Here is a 19591-nt window from a genome sequence, read left to right on the forward strand (position 1 = left end):
CGGTTTCCACTGTATTTTATACTGTGTGCTTAGTTCTAAGAAGAGGCCTCTGATACTTAATAGTGTAACTGCAGTTGTTTCGCCCATCAAACACAAGATGGTCACCTGTGCATTTTAAATAGCATATTATGTTCCCTTAAAAAAATGCATGAATTGTTTTTACTCATGCAGTTTTACAAAGCAGGGCCCCTGGGAAAATACTGTAGAGTCTGGATGTTGTTAGCATCATAACTATACAATTACCATTAAAAACTGTACTTTTATCATTACAACTAGCATCATTAAATTAAAAAGTAGATCAGTAGCAGCTTTAGCAGTAGCAGTAACAGAAGTATCAGAATCAGCAGTTACAGTAACAGTAGTATCAATAGTAGTATTTTTAGCCAAACAGCCTTGCACAGAATATGAAGGAACCCACAGAAAGGCCTGGGACTCCAGGTGGGCCAGCAGCACCAGAAGAACCAACGAAACCCTAAGAAGACAAAAAGCATTAATGTGTTTGTGTCTGTCACTGTCTGTTTAAAAAACACAGAGTATTAATGTGGATGTGTCTGTGTCATGTGTGACTATGCATGTAAAAAAACAGAGTATTATTGTGGATGTGTCATGTTTGACTGTGTGTAAAAAACACATTAATGTGGATGTATCTGTCTTTGTCACTGCGTCTGTAAAAAACAGCATTAAAGTGGATGTGTCTGTGTGAAGTGTTACTGTGTCTGTATAAAAACACTAAATATTAATGCGGATATGTCTGTGACTGTATGTATAAAAAACAGTATTCATGTGCATGTGTGTGTTTTGTCACTGTGTCTGCATTTCAGAGTGTGCGTATGTATGCATTTACTCACCACATCACCCTTGGGTCCTTGGAGTCCCTGGTTTCCTGGTAATCCTCTGTCACCCTTCTCTCCTATCTCCCCTGGTGGTCCAATGAGACCAATCAAGCCAGCATGACCCTGAGCAGCAATGGAATAACATAATCATTTCAGTAATAAAGAATGTTTAAGGGGAAGTGGGAACTTCCTAAGTGTGGATATGAAGGCCATAGAGGCCAAACAAGACTGTTCAAGGGTAAGGGATGCACATTGTAGATCCTGTAAGAGCACACAGAATGAGCAAAGCATTTACAAAGAGCTAAACAGCTCATATACAATGTTTACACATGCTTTAAAATTCACTCACTCCTACACTGAAATCTGTTGCATCAGATTGTTTTTGCCTTTTTGCATATGGTAACCAATAACATTCATGCAAAATATCAAAAGCCAATACTTTAAATAATCAAGCAATTAAATAGTGGAGAGCTCAGGATGAGTGTAAATTCCCTCAATAACAGCCATTGTTAATAAGCCCACATAATAAATTGCAATCCATAGGTCACAAGACACAAATTAACCTTTAGCTGTGTATGTAATGACTGTGATTAGTCCAGAATAAAGACACCTCCTCTGAAAATAAACAATAGTCTGGGGATTCTGGGAAGTCTGATCATACCATGTTTTTCAGCGTCAGAAATTAAAACATATGTGATGATAACAGGGCACGGCACATTACTCAAAGAACACCACCCCCGCAGTCAAGCACACTTTCTGAGGGGAGTTTCTTTTCATCAGATTACTTGTGAGGATACTGGGAACAATTATTTACATCTTAGTGGTAACACAACAGTTCTGTGGCTATAAAACAAAAAGTTAAACATTCTTCAGGGCATGTAAGGTGACTTGAAAGTGGGAGTCCATCAGTGATGTACCTGAAATTTGACTCAGATTGCAAGGTTGATTGGGCAGATATTCCCAAAGCTAATTGTGCAATGATGGTGGATAAGTTGTGGAAAGTTCTGTGGTACATCCATCCAGTCATTTTCCCACCCACATCAACACCCCTAACTTATTGTATTGATCTGTACTGCTCAGTACTGACCAGCTGGAAAACATGTAACCTCTGGACCCACAATACAAAGTTCAGAGTGAAGATTTTTTGGTTTCTGCTGGCACTGTGACACTTGACTGCAGCTGGCTAATAAGGTATTTGTTAAGGTTAAGATTTTTTAAAGTTAAGGTTGGAAATGTATAGTTTTGTTACAATGTGCCCTCCCCTGCAAGCCCTATTACTGTTCCACTGTTCATCCTCCCATCAGAAGCAGCACCAGCACCTGCCAGCCATCACCTGCCTGCCCCCTACTTTGAGACTAAAATCTTAAAATTTGGACAGTGTGAATTGGAACTTTGCCATCTTGCTCATTTTACTTCCTCTGCTGGCACCTGGAGAATGGGCTCCCCCTTTGAGTCTGGTTCCTCCTAAGGTTTCTTCCTTCTAGGGAGTTTTTCCTTGCCACTGTCCCCTCTGGCTTGCTCACTGGGGGATTTGGGCATGGATAATACGCTTTGAGACAATGTAATGTTGAGAAAATGTGCTAAACAAATTTTGAACTGAATTGAATCCTCACGTTGTTCTTATTTCATTCACAAACACACTCACATCCATATGACCACACCCATTCTCCAAACTATTGTACCGTATGTTTATCATCACCATGTTTAGTCATCCATAGTTACTGAATGTTTACTATGTTGTGTCTCAATAACTGTTCTTTTATTGAAACCAGTGGTTGTTTGTTGGCATTCAGATACAATTTGATGTCATTACTATCAAGAATCCTCTACCCTTCAGAACTGGTTGAATCATCCATATTACTACTTTCATTATGCCTAGTGAAAGTAAGAATAACATTTTAACATTTCTAAATTTTGTAATTTTAATAAGAATTTAAATTCGTAAATCTAGGTGCATTTTATGAGACTGATCCAGCATAATTTACACACATCATCTACATAGGGGTGCACCCTGGACAAAATGCCAAGAAATGCACAGAGATACACAGCAGCTGCTTCACATTGGAAGAGAGAAGGCATAAAGAGGGCATGTTTTCAGGCCCCACCTTGTCTCCTTTTCTGCCGGGATCTCCTTTCAAACCCGGCAATCCCAATGGACCCTGTGGGTAAGTAGAATGTAAAGGAAATCAGAAATTGTTGTCAAAGCTGCACTCCACAAAACAGTAAGGCAGAATTAGAGCACAGAGATTACTATACCAGCAGTCTTATTCTAAACGTGAGCTAAGATTAACTCCTGTGTGGTAACATGAGGCTAATAACAGCTACGTTGCCAGAGCTGGCTGCATTGCCATAACAGTTAGGTCCTTTTGGAAAAGGTTCATTCTTTGGCATCATGGATGACATTCAGTTGCGTCAGACTGATGGCAAACTAGTGAAAGAATGACAGAAATACCATAGGTCCTGGAGGTCCAGTCTGTCCAGGGGGTCCATTTAAACCTTGTTCTCCCTGTGGGTAGTTAGATTATGGTTTAGCTCTGGTGTTGTACACATTTCAGGTGGTGTTTTCAAAAAAGAATAGATATTTCAAAGCATTTATAGTCTTAAAATAAAGCTGAAACACCAACTACTATGGAATATCTGCTGTAATTCTACTGGATATTCACTCGATGAGTCCAAGGTTGACTTACAGCAGGGCCTGGAATCCCACGCAGTCCCTGGGTACCTGGCTTGCCAGGGTGCCCTTGTGGGCCCATTGGCCCAGTTTTTCCAATAAGTCCCTCAGGGCCTGGAGCACCCTAGAGAAAAGTAAGGGTAGTACAGTGAAAGACATCTGACATTTTAAGAAGTCTCCTGACTATTTGCTTTCCTCCCATCCTTACCTTTGCCCCCTTCATTCCTGGTTTGCCTTCTTTTCCAACTGCCCCTAACCGGCCCTATTGATGGAGTGATAGTATGAGGGTGAGCGAGAGAGAGAGAGAAAGTCTGAAACAAGGAGATGCTTGTATAACGAAACACCCATGTATACATGTGAACTGTAATGTTTTACTGTCACATCTGTGAGAATAAACACCCACCCTGACCATAGGTTGGGGATGCAGCAACAAGAAAAATATCATGTGTTTGTGAGAATGCAGCTCCTAAAACCAATTCTTAAAACAGTCACATGTTTTCACAAACATTAAAGAAATAACTGCCACCCTCTCCTTCCTTCAGAAGTCAGAAGAAACTAAAATGATACAGACATAAATAGAGGATAACTCACAGGTCTTCCTGGGGGTCCTGGTGGTCCAGGCTCTCCAGAGGCCCCTGGTGGCCCCTAGACATGAGAGGCATAAAAAGTGACATAAAGACACAACTACACACAATGGTGCTAATGGCTGCCTCATGGGAGTCACATACCGCTTTGCCAGAATCCCCTGCATCTCCTTTCTGTCCTGGCCCACCATCCACCCCCTGTCAAAACCACATGAAACAAAGGCATATCAGCGAGGGGACAGCAAAATGCATACAGATGGAGAGCCAGCTGGAGGTTGGAATTGGCTCCCAACTGCAGGAAACAGCTTCATTTCATCGGTGTGAAGAAAGCAGGATGAAGCCTGGAGATCAGTCTCATTCCTGAGGAGGTCCTGATATGACCATAAATCACCCAGGTGGCTTTGCTCACTAATACTAGGAGGTAGCTTTCATGCTCTGGATTGTACATTGTTCGAGTCAGATGTGCTTTGTAACTATCTGTGGTAATATGTCACATGTCATTGTTGAAGTGGCATGTTCCTGAGACACTGAAAAACTGTACCTAGAATATGACTTACAGTAGATATATATTTAAGAAAGTGACTTTCAGACAAGTGATTGACCATTTAAAAAGCAACTGTCAAAGCAAGTGACTTGCATGAGAAGAGTGAGCAAGGAATTAGTTTTAGCAGAGTAACCCTTTGGTATGTGAATGTTAGCAGTTTTACTCACATTACTTACAGTGGACTAACTGCTAAGGACGTGACTAATGTGTCCTTCAACCACATTAATAATTTAGTGAGGAGTACATTAATGCATGCTGTCATGAGTAAAGCTATCTACAATGATCAGAGAACTTTTCCAACAGAGTATTAGATCGATGGTATTCATAGCCTTGGTTTTTACTGAGCTAGTATCGGGAAAAATTCATTGTGGAGTGTTAAAGCACTTATGTAAGTCGCTCTGGCTAAGGGCGTCTGCCAAATGCTGTAAATGTAAATGTAAATGTAGAACAAGGGAATGAAGAAAGAGTGCCAAGCAGCAACATGCCTGCAGACTACAATGGACATTCAGTAAATGCCTTTTGCCTTTGGCTATTAAATCACAGATAAATAAAAATCGTTTCCAGATATAAGTCTGACAAAAAAGAAAACTGATACAAATGAAATGAAAATTGATACAAATGAAACAAATTGCTGGGCTACTTACATTGACACCCGGTTCTCCTGGTGGTCCTGGGTCTCCTGTCACACCAATTGGGCCCTGCGGGGGGGTGGTCAGGTCACACCTGGGCTAGTTGTGAGAGGCGAGCTCCAACTCTGACCCTAACCCTAACCCAGTGGTGTCCAATCTTATCCACAAAGGGCCGGTGTGTATGCGGGTTTTCACTGCAACTCCCTAATTAGATTACTAATTAGAGGGCTGATTGGCTGAAGAGTCCTCACACCTGGGTGACCTACAAGCCTACAGCTGACCTACAAGTTATCCCAAAAACCTGCATACACACCGGCCCTTTGCAGATAAGATTGGACTCCCCTGCCCTAACCCCAATGCACTTACAGAGGTGCCTTTAGGGCCATCCTCTCCAGGGGGGCCCTTTGCTCCTGGGGGCCCAGCTGCTCCAGAGGCTCCAGAGTCACCCTTCTCTCCAGGCTCGCCTTTCTCACCCTGAAAGACAGGAACAGAGCTGAGGATGTGCACTCTGAGGGATTGGGTCCAAAGAGAGGAAAGGAGAGGAACTGACCGCATGCCCTGGTGCTCCTGCAGGCCCGGGGCTCCCAGCTTCACCATCTTCACCCTGCAGAGGACAATCACACACTCACGCTGGCCCAGACCCTTCAGTTGCATATCAGCAGAAAGCTGCAGATTTCTCACAGCACTGTGCATTAGTGCAACAAATTAAAATCAAAATAAGAACATAAGTAATTTGCAAATGATACGAGGCCATTCAGCCGATCAAACTTGTTTGGGAAGAACTCGACTAAGAACTCAGAGTTGTCAAAATCTTGTCTAGTTCTGATTTAAAGGAACCCAAAGTTTAGGCTTGCAGACTACACGCTGTGTAAAGATACCTGGATTATGTCCCCCCCTTAGTCTCCTTTGCTTAAGGCTGAACAGATTCAGCTCAGCTAACCTCTTCTCATAGGACATTCCTCTAAGACCAGGAATCATTCTTGTAGCCCTACGTTGAACCCTTACTAAGGCCGCAATGCCCTTTTTAAGGAATGGTGACCAAACCTGTACACAATATTCTAGGTGGGGTCTTACCAAGGAATTATATAAACTTAGCATCACCTTCCTTGACTTAAACTCCACACACCTAGAGATGTAACCTAACATCCTACTGGCCTTTTTAATTGCTTCCCCACACTGGCGAGAGTGGGACATGGAAGCATTAACATACACTCTGAGGTCTTTCTCAAAATTAGCACCCTTTATTTCAGTGGAACCCATAAAATATCTGTGCTTTATATTTCTGCTCCCAGGATGGATTACCTTACATTTATCTATGTTAAATTTAAATTTAAATTAAACTGCCAGGTACCAGCACAGTCACTAATTAAATCAAGATTCGATTCAATGCAATTCAATTTATTTTTATATAGTGCCTTTTGCAACAAAGTCGTCCCAAGGTGCTTTACATGGATGTGCTGTGATACATTAAATATCATTAGAGAGAGTAATACAGAATGGGAAAAAGGAAGGAAAGAAATTAAATAAAGAAAGCCAGATGACAACGGAGGAGAGAAACCAAAAACTCCCAAGTAAGGAGAAAAAAACCACTGGGGGTCCAAGGTCAAATGACTCCCTAACCCTAACATTCTTATAACATACTTCGATCCCCTTTTTTGAATATGAATATAAGATATATGTCACAACAGAAGGGGGAGTACATTGGCAGTTAATTTAAGTTAATTCTATATCCATTTTTCTTGCGAGCAGACCCACCTTCTCACCAACAAGGCCAGCCTGTCCCACACCTCCAGGTCTTCCTTGTGGACCCTAAAGAGCCATCAAGGAATCAGTCAGTCTACTGTTTAAAATGTGATCAACTGCATTGGTCCAGGCATTAGCATATAGCAGTTAAATAATATAAAGCTCACAGATACAAATAAAGTGCAGAGACACTACCTATACACTTTTATGCATACTGCAATCAACAGTGCAGAAAATGAATAAACAAACAAATCGTGCAGACAATAAAGAAATAATTTGACAGGTGGTGTATGTACAATTTGCTGTCCTGTTGTGATCTGGCTGGGGGAGAGAGGGGCACGTCAGGAGGAGGTATTGTGGTGTCTGATGGTAAAAGGAAGAAACAATCCCCGGTAGTGTTTTCTAGCACACTGTGACTGAATGAGTTGCTGGCTGAATGTGCTTCAAGATAGCACCCCCCTGGAGTGTATGGGAAGAAATGTTCATAATATTGTCCAATTTTTCCAAAATTCCATTTTCTACTGTTGCTTCCAGTGGGTCCATTAGCAGTCAAGGCCTTCCTGATGAGTTTGTTCAGGGTCAGTACCAAGATGGAGCTGATTTTCATGATGAGTTTGATCAGGGTCAGTCCATGGATGGAGCTGGCCTTCCTAATGAGTTTTTTCAGGGTCAGTCTTATGATGGAGCTGGCCTTTCAGATGAATTTGTTCAGGGTCAGTCCGGTGACGGAGCCGGTCATCCTGATGAGTATGTTCAGGAAAAGTCCTGTGATAAAGATAGCCTTCATGAGTTTGTTCAACATCACTCACATGATAAAGCAGTTTGACTAGGGTCAATGTGGCGATGGAGCTTGCCCTCCTGATGAGTTTGTTCAGGATTAGTCCTGTGAAGGAGCTGGCCTTCTTGATTAGTTTGTTTGGGGTCAGTCTTGTGATGCAGTTGGCTATCTTGATAAGTTTGTTCAAGGTTAGCACTCTGATGGAGTTGGCATTCCTGATGAGTTTATTCAGAGCTCAATACCACGACGGAGATGATTTTCATGATGAGTTTGATTGGGGTCAGTCCGGTGATGGAGCTGGCCTTCCTGATGAGTTTGTTCAGGGTCAGTCATGTGATGAAGTTGGCCTTCCTGATGAGTTTGTTCAGGGTCAGTATTGTGATTGAGTTGTACTATGAGTTTATTCAGAGCTCAGTACCACGACGGAGATGATTTTCATGATGAGTTTGTTCAGGGTCAGTGCTGTGATGGAGCTGGCCCTCCTGATGAGTTTGTTCAGGGTCAGCCCTGTGATGGAGCTGGCCCTCCTGATGAGTTTGTTCAGGGTCAGCCCTGTGATGGAGCTGGCTTTCCTGATGAGTTTGTTTATGGTCACTTGCATGATGGATCAGGCCTTCCTTATGAGTTTGTTTGGAGTCAGTCCCTTGATAGAGCTGGCCTTCTTTGTGACTCTCTTCAGTGTCAGTCCTGCAATGGAGCTGGCCCTCCTGATAAGTTTATTTAGCGTCAGCCCTGTGATGGAGCTGGTCTTCAAGATGAGTTTGTTCAGGGTCAGTGCTGTGATGGACATGGCCTTCTTTATGACTTTGTTCAGGGTAAGTCCAGTGATGGAGATGGCCTTCCTGGTGAGTTTGTTGAAGATCAGTGCTGTGATGGAGCTGGTCTACCTGATGAGTTTTCTTGATCAGTGCTACCTTTTTAGGAGCAGTCTTGTAATGTAGTAGCTGGTCTTCCTTCCTTTGTTCAGGGTCAGTTCTGTGATGGAGCTTACCTTTTTGATAAGGTTGTTCAGTGACAGGACCCTGTGGTGGACTGGCGACCTGCCCAGGGTGTACCCCGCCTCTCGACCGAAGATGCTGGGATTGGCTCCAGCTTCCCCACGACCCAGATGGATTAAGTGGTATAGATAATGGATGGATGGATGGATGTTCAGTGACAGTGCTGTGATAGAGCTGGCCTTCCTAATGTGTTTGTTCAGGATTAGTGCTTTGGAAGAGCTGGCCTTTTTGATGAGCTTCTTCGGGGTCAGTCCTGTGATGGAGCTAGCCTTTCTTATGCGTTTCATCAGGATCATTGCTGTGACATGGAGCTGGCTTTCCTGATGAGTTTGTTCAAGATCAGTGCTGCGTTGGAGCTGGACTTGCTGATGAGTTTGTTCTGGTGTTTGGCATCACCTGAATTGATCCTGCTTCCTCAGCTGGTCACAGCCTAGAGAAATATGCTGCCTACTGATAAAACATACTCAGCAGCTTTCCAAACACATCAAAAGACCTGAGTCTCTGCAGAAAGTACAGTCTATGCTGGCTGCTGTGTTGTCCTCCCCGCCCAGCCTGCTGTTCAGGTCAACACTAAGATATTTGGTGCTTTGCATCACCTCCACGTCCTTTCCCTGGACAGTGACTTATCTCAGGAGCTTCCTATTACGTCAGAAGTCCACCACCAGCTCTTTTGTCTTGCTGATACTGTGCTGCAGGTTCTTCTCTCTGCACAAGACAAAGTCCTCCACTGACTACTGACTCATTTATATTGCTGATATATCCTACAATGGTGGAGTCATCTGTGAACTTCTGTAAATGGCAAGAGCTGGAGTTGTACTAGAAGTTGGACGTGTACATGGTGAGCAGGACAGGAGATAGGAGGGTTCCCTGAGATGCCCCAGTCAGCTCTGACACAAAGTGATTCTGTACCCACAAAACAGCTGGCACACCAGTCTGCTGTTTGCACCTACAGCATAGTAACCTCATACTACATAAAAAACAAAGTTAACCAATATATTAAAAATTCACCAAAAAATAACAAATGAGCACAAAGACTCTAAGAATCATACCTCACCACCACTGGGACCTAGTGCTCCTCTAGGCCCATGCTGACCAGGCGGACCCTAAGGAGACATAATGAAATAGGGCTACAACCTCCTCCCATTATAAGAAAATTGACACTAAATATCTGTGTGTTTCCCGTTGTGAATGGATGCTTCTTCATACTAGTCCTCTCTTTGGCTTCGAGTGCCTGGGGGGACTGGACCAGTGCTTATCAAGTTGGCAGTGGTCTCCCAATTGATTCCTATGACATGACTGTGGAAGGCAGCAAGGAGGAATTTATTCATGCCTCAAATGCATACAGTTATGCAAGCTACACAGTATAGCAACATTTCTTTTATAAAGCCCTGTTACCAGAACTCAGGTATTTAATATTGGTGGAGTACTTCTACAATCACCATAGTGTTTTCATTTCATGGGGCAGTGCGTGACAAGTCTACCATTGTACATGACCCCGAGCATGAAGGTAAAATATAAAAGTATATGTGCTGTGGAGAGTTTAGTATACATAACTTATGTGACTTTCTATACCATCAATGAACATAAGAAGTCGCAAAAATATTGAGTTTTGATGCAGCGATGAGTGGAATGGACCAGCAGAACATGAGAGAAAATGAGCACAATGAAGAGAGATGAGGAGGCAGAGCAGATGGGAAAACAGGGGGGGGGGGTCACCAAAACAGCCAGGAAGGTGACCCACCTCACTCAATACAACACAGTGCAGAAGGGCACTAAGGGACATGAGCCAAGGAAACGGGAGGTGGCAGAGGCAAAGGAGGGGTTGGAGGAGAAAAGCAAGTGAAAGAAATGAAGATGCGCGAGCAGAAGCAAATGAAACTGCAAAGGAAGCAAATGGCCCCAGGAGAGTCCAAAAGCAACAGTTACTGAATCAGAGGAAGCACAGCCTTCTCTGTGGGTTGTGGGCATTATTTACAAAGACTAAAGGCTGCTCAGCAGGCACTCAAAGAGGCTTAAAAAATCCTCAGCAAGCACTGATAAACATTAAAGGACACAAAAGTATCCTCGGCAAGCACTGATAAACATTAAAGGAGGCTCAGCAGGCATTCACAGAGACTAAAAGATCCTCAGCAGGCAATTACAGAGACTAAAGGATATTCACACTAGCAAAAACACAAAGAAAAGTGCAACGTGTTATACGGCACTTTTAAAAAAAATTCGTATGCATTTTTCTGCATTTTCGTCTCACGTTTGTCCACATTCTTGTGCGTCTTTATATGTTTTTCATGTTGCGTTTTATTAGCCATTTCTGATTCTACATGATTGTTCCTAGTGTTTGTTGGGAAAAAGAGGGAGTAAAAATGCACACAAACACTTTGGAATGCATTTGTATCCATTTTCCATTGTCATCAATGGGAGTGCTCAGTGCAGAGAAATGCATGCAGCATTGTGTTTTAAAAATTTACTGCAATGCAGCGCACTAGTGAGGGCATCATACATTGCTTTTCACTCACATAGACTAAATGGTCCTCAGCAGGTACTCACGGAGACTAAATGATCCTCAGCAGGAATTCAAGGAGACTAAAGGATGTTCAGTAGGCATTCCCTGAGACTAAATGGACATGTAAACACTGTAAAATGCTAATATCACCCACAATTCTTAGTGCAGAATTTCTCACTCTTGGAAACCAAGGCAATCTTGTGGGCAATCTGTCAGATAATGAAGCCTGATAGACTGGAAAAATTTAAATTTGAGCAAATTTAAACACTGAACACAAGACCACTACTTCCAGTTTCAATAACTAAGAATCAGTTATATCTACTTCACAACTAGTAAGAATGTTTATAAATACCAATAAAGAAGCAAGCTCACCATCAATCCTGTAGGACCACTCTCCCCTTTCTCACCTGGAGGTCCGGGCATTCCCTGCAAAGACAGATTTGCTGTTAATTACAGTATGTGTCAGTTACCAGTACCAACATCATTCAGAACAAGTGGGCATCATATACCATTACATTTTTTATCCTGTTACCTACACACCTGTGAAGTTATTTCCTTACCTGTGAAATGTGTATTATACTGTATTTTCCTATTGTGGAGAACATATGTCCTTATTGGTACAACCAGTGGTTCTCAACCGGCAGACATTGGCTTACTAGGGGACCTCAGTGAAGACTGAGGGGGGGCTGTGCAATTAAGAAAAAAATACAACAATGCTAAAGCTAGCACTGAGTGGTATAGGATGTATATGGTATATGGATATTTTTTCTCAGTCTCTGTGAGTGGTTGCTGAGTCGAAACCATCTGGGAGCCAATGGAGTGAGATCTGTTTAGGGTTGGAACTGGTGTGGTGCTAAGGCGTCACCCGCTGCACAGCAGCATGTGGGTTCAGGTAGGCACATGGAACATCTTATCTCTCCAGTGTGATAACCATCTCTCTGTCAGGAGAGATTTGTAAGCTCCACATTTCAGTGGCAGCACTCTCTGAGGTATGGAAACTGGGGAGTGGCCAGATCTCTGTAGGAAAGTACACCTGTTATTGGTCTGGTTGCTCTGATGGCTGCAATACTGTTAGCTGTTGCTGTGGTAGCTACACATGGTGTGTGATCTGCTCCTCCTGATGGTGCCCGATATCACTCCTTTCAATGAGCATATTATGAAACTCAGATTAAGGCACTCTCTGGTTGTCTAGTCTCTTGTCTCTGTGCATGCTCCAACCACGGTGAGTGATATCGTGGTGAGAGAATTATTTTATTTGCAACTTCACTCGGTGATTGATGGGTGCCTACGAGGTCACACTACTCTGGTCATGGGTGACTTCAATGTGACCACAGGCACTGACAGGGCTGGTTATGAGGATTGTGTTGGTCCATGTGACCAGGGTGAAACTGGCTCCATGTTCTTTGACTTTGCAAAAGATCAGAGTCTGTGGGTCGCTGGATCCTGGTTCCACTGCCCTGAGCTACATTATTGGACTTGCTAATCCAGTACTGGAATACCAATGATTGGTAATAGGGGTTCACATCGAGTGCAAATGAGAATAAACAGGGTTGCTTTGCAGCCTTTGTCAATAGGGTCTGAGCAGACCTCACCTGTGAGTAAGCTTCTTCTACATAAGAACATAAGAACATAAGAAATTTACAAACGAGAGGAGGCCATTCGGCCCATCAAGCTCGTTTGGGGAGAACTTAACTAATAGCTCAGAGTTGTTAAAATCTAATCTAGCTCTGATTTAAAGGAACCCATGGTTTTAGCTTCCACTACACTAGCAGGAAGACTATTCCATACTCTAACTACACGCTGTGTAAAGAAGTGCTTCCTCAAATTTGTTTTAAAATGTTCTCCCGCTAATTTCCACTTATGGCCACGAGTTCTAGTATTTAGACTAATATTGAAATAGTCATTTGGCTGAACAGCATCCAGACCCGTTAGAATCTTATAGACCTGAATCATATCCCCCCTTAGTCTCCTTTGCTCAAGGCTAAACAGATTCAGTTCCGCTAACCTCTCCTCATAAGACATTCCTCTAAGACCAGGAATCATTCTCGTAGCTCTTCGTTGCACATTTTCTAAGGCAGCAATGTCCTTCTTGAGGTATGGTGACCAAACCTGCACACAGTATTCTAGGTGGGGTCTGACCAAGGAATTATATAAGTGTAACATCACCTCCCTTGACTTAAACTCCACACACCTAGAGATATAACCCAACATTCTGTTTGCCTTTTTTATTGCTTCCCCACACTGGCGAGAGTGGGACATGGAAGCATCAACATACATACCGAGATCTTTCTCGTAATCAGCTACCTTTATTTCAGTGGAACCCATAAAATATCTGTACTTTATATATCTGCTCCCTGCATGGATTACCTTACATTTATCTGTCAGTTAATCTCTTCTGAAGGTAAGGAAATGACATAAATAATGTACATGGAAGAGGAGGAGATATTGGGTTGTTTTGGCATCTTCAATTCAGTGTTAAGCAATATATTGTTAATCATACTTTTGTTAGCATGACGATGTAAAGTGGCACTGATGGCAAAGTAACAAATTAACAAAGTATTTTAACTGATATGAATTAATGTTTGCAAGCATTTGATTTTACAGTTAGAGATAGATTCTGTGCAATAAACAGGCTTCATTTTCCTCTGAAGTTTGTCCAGTGCTCAGGTGTGGTGTTAAAATGAGTAGGTCTTTGTTTAAGGCTTGTGTCACTGCAGCTTTTATGAATACAGTGTTAAACTTAACAAATCAATGATATTGGTTGTCTGTTTATTATGTTTGATCCATCTCTGTCTAATATTAAGTTGTCTTTGCATTTAACTATGCACAATACAGCGTGAATAAGAAAAAAACGCCTTTAAGCAATAGTAGCATCTGAAACTTATTTACAGAAGTTAAATTGTTCCAACGATTGCACAATTAATGCCATTTTAATAGAAAAAATTATGCTGGTACCAAGTATATTATACCATTTGCAGATACCCTCTACTCTTATACACATGTAGTTTTAATAATAATAAACAAATATTAATTAAATATAAACCTTTAAACAGTCAACCTGGTAGAAATGCATTTAAATGAGTGCTAACAACATGTATGCATGTTAAGTATCAATCCATCCATCCCTCCATCCATTTTCTGCTGCTTATCTGGGGTCAGGTTGCAGGGCTAGCAGTCTAAGCAGGGATACCTAGCCCTCCTTCTCACCAGCCACCTTTTCCAGCACCACCGGGGGAATATCAAGGCATCCCTAGGCCAGCTGAGAGATATAGGGCTCCGTTTTGACGATCCAACACAAAACGTAAAGCACAAAGCAGAACTGTTATGGGCATATCCAAATCCATTTAGCTATTTTGATGGAGGAAAAACCAGACTTTCTGCCAGCGCAAGGCGGAAAAGGGTTGTCCTAACTCAAATTAATTATTAATTAGTTAATAATTCACAGCCATGTTTTGGGCGTAACAAGCAATAAACCAATCAGAATGGCACGTCACCTCACCTTTAAAAGGCAGCAGCACATAATCTACTGTGGATTGCTATTACAATGGCAGGTTTCTCCAGCAAACCAGATCGCTTTTCGTGTGAGGAAACAGATGTGCTTGTGAATCTATGGCAGCAGCACTGTTGAACTGAATCCTTTCGAGGTGAAGAAGTCATGAGATGAGATAGCAGTGAGCGTATACTCATTTTTTTGCATCAATAGATCACTTGTGCAGTGCCAACAGTGATATAATGTGCAATGCCGACAGTGGTATAATGTGCAGTGCCAACAGTGGTATAATGTGCAGTGCTGACAGTGGTATAACGATGGGAAGCTCGCTGCTGAACAAGTGCAGTGGCTGTGAACAGAGACTTAATTATGCTTGCATATTTTATTAAAATTTTGGGTCTGCAGTTTGCAAAATATAAATAAAATTTGATCTTTGTTCAAACAAAACACAACCTACAAATTTTAAGGTGTTTTAAAATGTTCAAATAAACAGCAACAGTGCTGTTATTTTTCTACTCTCACAATTTAGATTCCTTACCAGGCTACAGACGATTCAGATAATCATTTAATTTGGATCATTTACTATTTTGACGATGTGCGTGCATGGTGTGAAAATGAGCAATGCGCTACCCATAATCTCTCCAGGGAGGGGTTCATAATCTCTCCATCTCTCCAGGGTGTCCTTGCTTTGCCCCTGGGGTCTCCTCTCAGTTGTAAATCCCTGAAACTCTCTCCAGGGAGGGGTTCAGGAGGCATCCTAGATAGATGCCCAAACTACCTCAACTGGCTCCTTTCGATGTGGAGGAGCAGCGGCTCTACTTTGAGCCCCTCCCGAAAGTCTGAGCCTCTCCCCCTCCTGTATCCGTGATCTCATTCTTTCGGTCACTACCCAGAGCTCATGACCATAGGACAGGGTTATGTAGATCGACAGGTAAATTAAAAGCTTCACCTTCTGGCTCTGCTCCCTCTTCGCCACAACAGAACAGTACAGTGTCTGTATTACGGCAGATGCTGCACTGATCCATCTGTCAGTCTCCAGCTCCCTTCGTTCCTCACTCGTGAACCTGACCCCAAGATACTTAAACTACTCCGCTTGGGGAAGCAACTCATCCTCCATCAGGAGAGGGTAATCCACCTTTTTGTGGTCGAGAACCATAACCTCAGACTTGGAGGTACTGATCCACATCCTGGCCACCTCACACTCAGTTGAAAACTGCCCTAGTGCATGCTGCAGGTCACCGGCTGATGACGGCAACAGGACTATGTCATATGCAAAAAGCATATATGCAGTAATGAGGCACCTTAACTAGACCACACCGCCTCTTGGATACACCTAGAAAATCTCTCCATAAAGTCCAACGGCCACTAGAAATGGCTAACTTACTGCTGGCAATGTGAACCAAGCTCTCGCTTCGTTTTTAGGATGGAATCTGCATTGTTCCTCCTCAATCCAAGGTTTCACCAATGAGTGGACCCCCCTCTCCAGTACCCCAACATAGATGTTACCAGAGAGGCTGAGTTGGAAAACATCCTCTGGTCCCTTTGTTGCACTGTCCCTATTGTACATCCCCGAGTCATTTGACAGTTTGCCAGAACCCTTTCAAGGCTAACTGAACGTCCTTTCCCAAAGGCTCACAAAACTTCCACTTGGCCTGCCAGTACCTGTCAGCTGCTTCAGGGGTCCTACAATCTAACTGAGCTAACCAAGCTTGGAAGGTTTCCTTCTTCACATTTACAGCTCCCTTTACCACAGGTGTCTACCATGGGGTTTGGCAGGCACAACCTTATGGCTATAGCTCCACAATGCCGTCTTAGCAATAGAGTCCCAGAACATGGCCTATTTAGGCTCTATGTCCCCTGAGTCCCATGGGAGATAAGTTCTACCAGAAGTGTGAGTTAAAGATGTCCCAGACAGGACCTCTGCCAGGTCTTTCAGGCATCTTCCCCCCTGCTTTCCCACATCCCCTCCAAGGTCTCCAAGAGGGCAGATACTAAGCATAGACAACAGTCAGAGCCCGTCCCCTGACTTGAAGTCAAAGGGAGACCATTTTGTTCACAGTATCCATAAAAAAATATATATATGTAATGTTTTTAAACATGTTTCATACGTGGGGATTATTAAACATATCTTTATTATTAAAAAGTTCTTTGTAATGTAAGTGGGGAGAAAATGCTTTTAAAAGAACATCATGGGCAGACATCAGAGAGTCTGAGCGCAAAGGCTGCTGGGATTGGTGCACATGCATGTTGTGCACGTGCTGCAGCAGTTGTTTGGGATTATAAATGTATGTATGTGAGTTAGTTCAGTTTGCGTGTGTGACTGTTTTTCAGTCTGCTTCAGTACTTGACTGTCCTTGGTAATAAACAAGGCGAGTATTACCGAGTGTGACCTGCAGCTGCAGTAGCCTGCTGTAAGAAGGGTTTTTTTGCGGTTTTTCTGCCTCCCAAGAGCAACTTCACTTCAGCTTATCTGATCTTAAATGTGGTTAAGTGGGAAGTTATTCTCTGGTGAGTAAATTAATGCGGTTATATTAATGGTTTACTTTATTAGCATCTTATTGTTTTAACTGTAACGCAATAAAATAAACAAAGTTAAATAAGTTAAAAATGCACTGAGAAAGGACAGCAGTGACCCATCCACCCACTGCCTACTCCAATTAACATATATTTGCATGTTGGGAATTTGAAAATGAAAAAGCAAACTAGGAAATGAAAAGTCTAATTGGAAAATGAAAAAACCACATCTGAGTGGAAAATTAAAGTGCAAATGGTACTATTTAATTTTACTTTTCATTTTGTCAGGATTTTTGCACATAGACTGAAAACTAAATGGCAAAGTTTAGATTGTATTTTCATTTTCTTTTAATTTTTTTGCAGAATATTAATGGTTTACTTTATTAGCATTTTATTGTTTTAACTGTAACGCAATAAAATAAACAAAGTTAAATAAGTTAAAAATGCACTGAGAAAGGACAGCAGTGACCCATCCGCCCACTGCCTACTCCAATTAACATATATTTGCATGTTGGGAATTTGAAAATGAAAAAGCAAACTAGGAAATGAAAAGTCAAATTGGAAAATGAAAAAACCACATCTGAGTGGAAAATTAAAGTGCAAATGGTACTATTTAATTTTACTTTTCATTTTGTCAGGATTTTTGCACATAGACTGAAAACTAAATGGCAAAGTTTAGATTGTATTTTCATTTTCTTTTAATTTTTTTGCAGAAAATACCTCCCATAGTAAGGGACGGGGTCCTAGTGAGTTAATATGGGGTCAACTCAGTGTTGTGTTTGCAAGATGTTTGTCCTTCTGGATGCTTGCGTCCAGTCGGACTTTGTCTGCGAGCGATGTCAGCTGGTGGACTCACTCATGGTCCAGGTTCGTGACCTTGTGGAGCAATTGGCTCCCATCCGACAGAACATGGAGTTAAAATGCCTTTTAAGGAGATACTGTGTACACCACAAGTGGGGAGGGGGGAGAATGAAGAATAGAGAGGTCTAGAGAGCTGGGTGACCCTTGGTCATAGACGTAAGAAAGGGCATGCACACTTTATAGATGCTATATCACCTCAACTGACTGTGTCAAACCACTTTCAGCTACTTCTAGCTTTAGAGTTGGAGGGGACTTGGGAGGCAGGTGACTAATACTGACCATTATAATGCATCATGAAGGTATCAGTAATGCATTATAGATGAGTGCTTCATAGAGCATTTGTAAAGCACAATAAAGATATTTATAAATAGTTATAGCTGTGTTTATAATACTTTAATAATGCATTATAATGCATTATGAAGTTATCTATAATGCATTATGATGACTGGTTTAAGTAAAGTATTACCAAGACTTTTTAACAGAAACCAACAGTACTTCTTCCAGGATGTAAACAGCATGAAAGCTTGGCTTGTGACATTACACATAATCTTGGTTCATTTCATTTTAAAACCTTGTTGAATGTATCATACTTTGCAATTTTTGTTTCATTTTGTTGAAGGCTAATACCTTCATTTGAGAGTCTTTTCACTTATTAAGAATATGTTTAATAGTTATCAGGCTTCTGATACTAGAGCCATTTGCCAAATAGGATGTACATATCACTTTCTTTTTGAGAACAATATCATATACTGGGCCAAAAAAGAGTGCTGGTGAACGTAGTGGAGGGAAACCTCATTTCACTCATGTTCAAAAGAAATTAAATTGTTTGGCAGTGCAACCAAATTATATTACATTAATATTAAATACATTAGCAATTGTTGGCATCATATCAGATCACGTACAAGAGACAATATCATAAACTGTGTAGGGGGGCGCAAACAGGTTTTCCTGAACACAGGGGGTCCTTGTATAAAAAGCAGTTGACAAACACTGCCCGCTATAGGCTACCTGTGCTTCAATGTGATTTTTTCTTCTTGTGAAGGTGTAGGCCTGACCTTTACATCTGTCAGCTACAGTTCCAGTGAAAGGTTTCATTTTAATTTGCTTTCACAAAATGTATAGTTACCAATAGCTATTCCTTCAGAAATATTTATGGGATGCCTTATTGCTGAACTACTAAAATAGTCACAGGCAAACAATACTTTCTCTGAGAAATGTTTACCTACCTGCAGCCCTATGGGGCCTGAGGCCCCTTTGAAGCCACGCAGCCCCTCATCTCCTTTCTGTCCGTACATCCCCTGCTGACCCCGGGGACCCACCACCCCGTCGATGCCCTAGAGGAGGACAGAAAATCAGGACAACACACACTTACACGTACAGTCACACTGTATGGACAACTCAGAAATGCCAGTTCACCTAACTGCATATTTTTGGACTGTGGGAAGA

The 19591-nt window shown here is 42.1% G+C and overlaps 1 protein-coding gene across 1 annotated transcript in view; it reads right to left on the reverse strand.

Annotated features, from left to right (window-relative positions):
- The window catches only part of col5a3b (collagen, type V, alpha 3b), a 73199-nt gene that overhangs the window by 10349 nt on the left and 43259 nt on the right, over positions 1-19591 (reverse strand). The window contains exons 45-59 of the mRNA XM_023795075.2: positions 19372-19479; positions 11653-11706; positions 9830-9883; positions 7017-7070; positions 5812-5865; positions 5628-5735; positions 5277-5330; positions 4233-4286; positions 4096-4149; positions 3713-3766; positions 3521-3628; positions 3286-3339; positions 2939-2992; positions 849-956; positions 419-472 (exon numbers count right to left, since the gene is read on the reverse strand). Coding sequence (XP_023650843.2) covers positions 419-472; positions 849-956; positions 2939-2992; positions 3286-3339; positions 3521-3628; positions 3713-3766; positions 4096-4149; positions 4233-4286; positions 5277-5330; positions 5628-5735; positions 5812-5865; positions 7017-7070; positions 9830-9883; positions 11653-11706; positions 19372-19479 — 1026 coding nt within the window. The remainder of the gene's footprint in view (positions 1-418; positions 473-848; positions 957-2938; positions 2993-3285; positions 3340-3520; positions 3629-3712; positions 3767-4095; positions 4150-4232; positions 4287-5276; positions 5331-5627; positions 5736-5811; positions 5866-7016; positions 7071-9829; positions 9884-11652; positions 11707-19371; positions 19480-19591) is intronic.

The sequence above is a fragment of the Paramormyrops kingsleyae genome, chromosome 5 (assembly GCF_048594095.1).
Source record: "Paramormyrops kingsleyae isolate MSU_618 chromosome 5, PKINGS_0.4, whole genome shotgun sequence".
Lineage (NCBI taxonomy): Eukaryota > Metazoa > Chordata > Actinopteri > Osteoglossiformes > Mormyridae > Paramormyrops > Paramormyrops kingsleyae.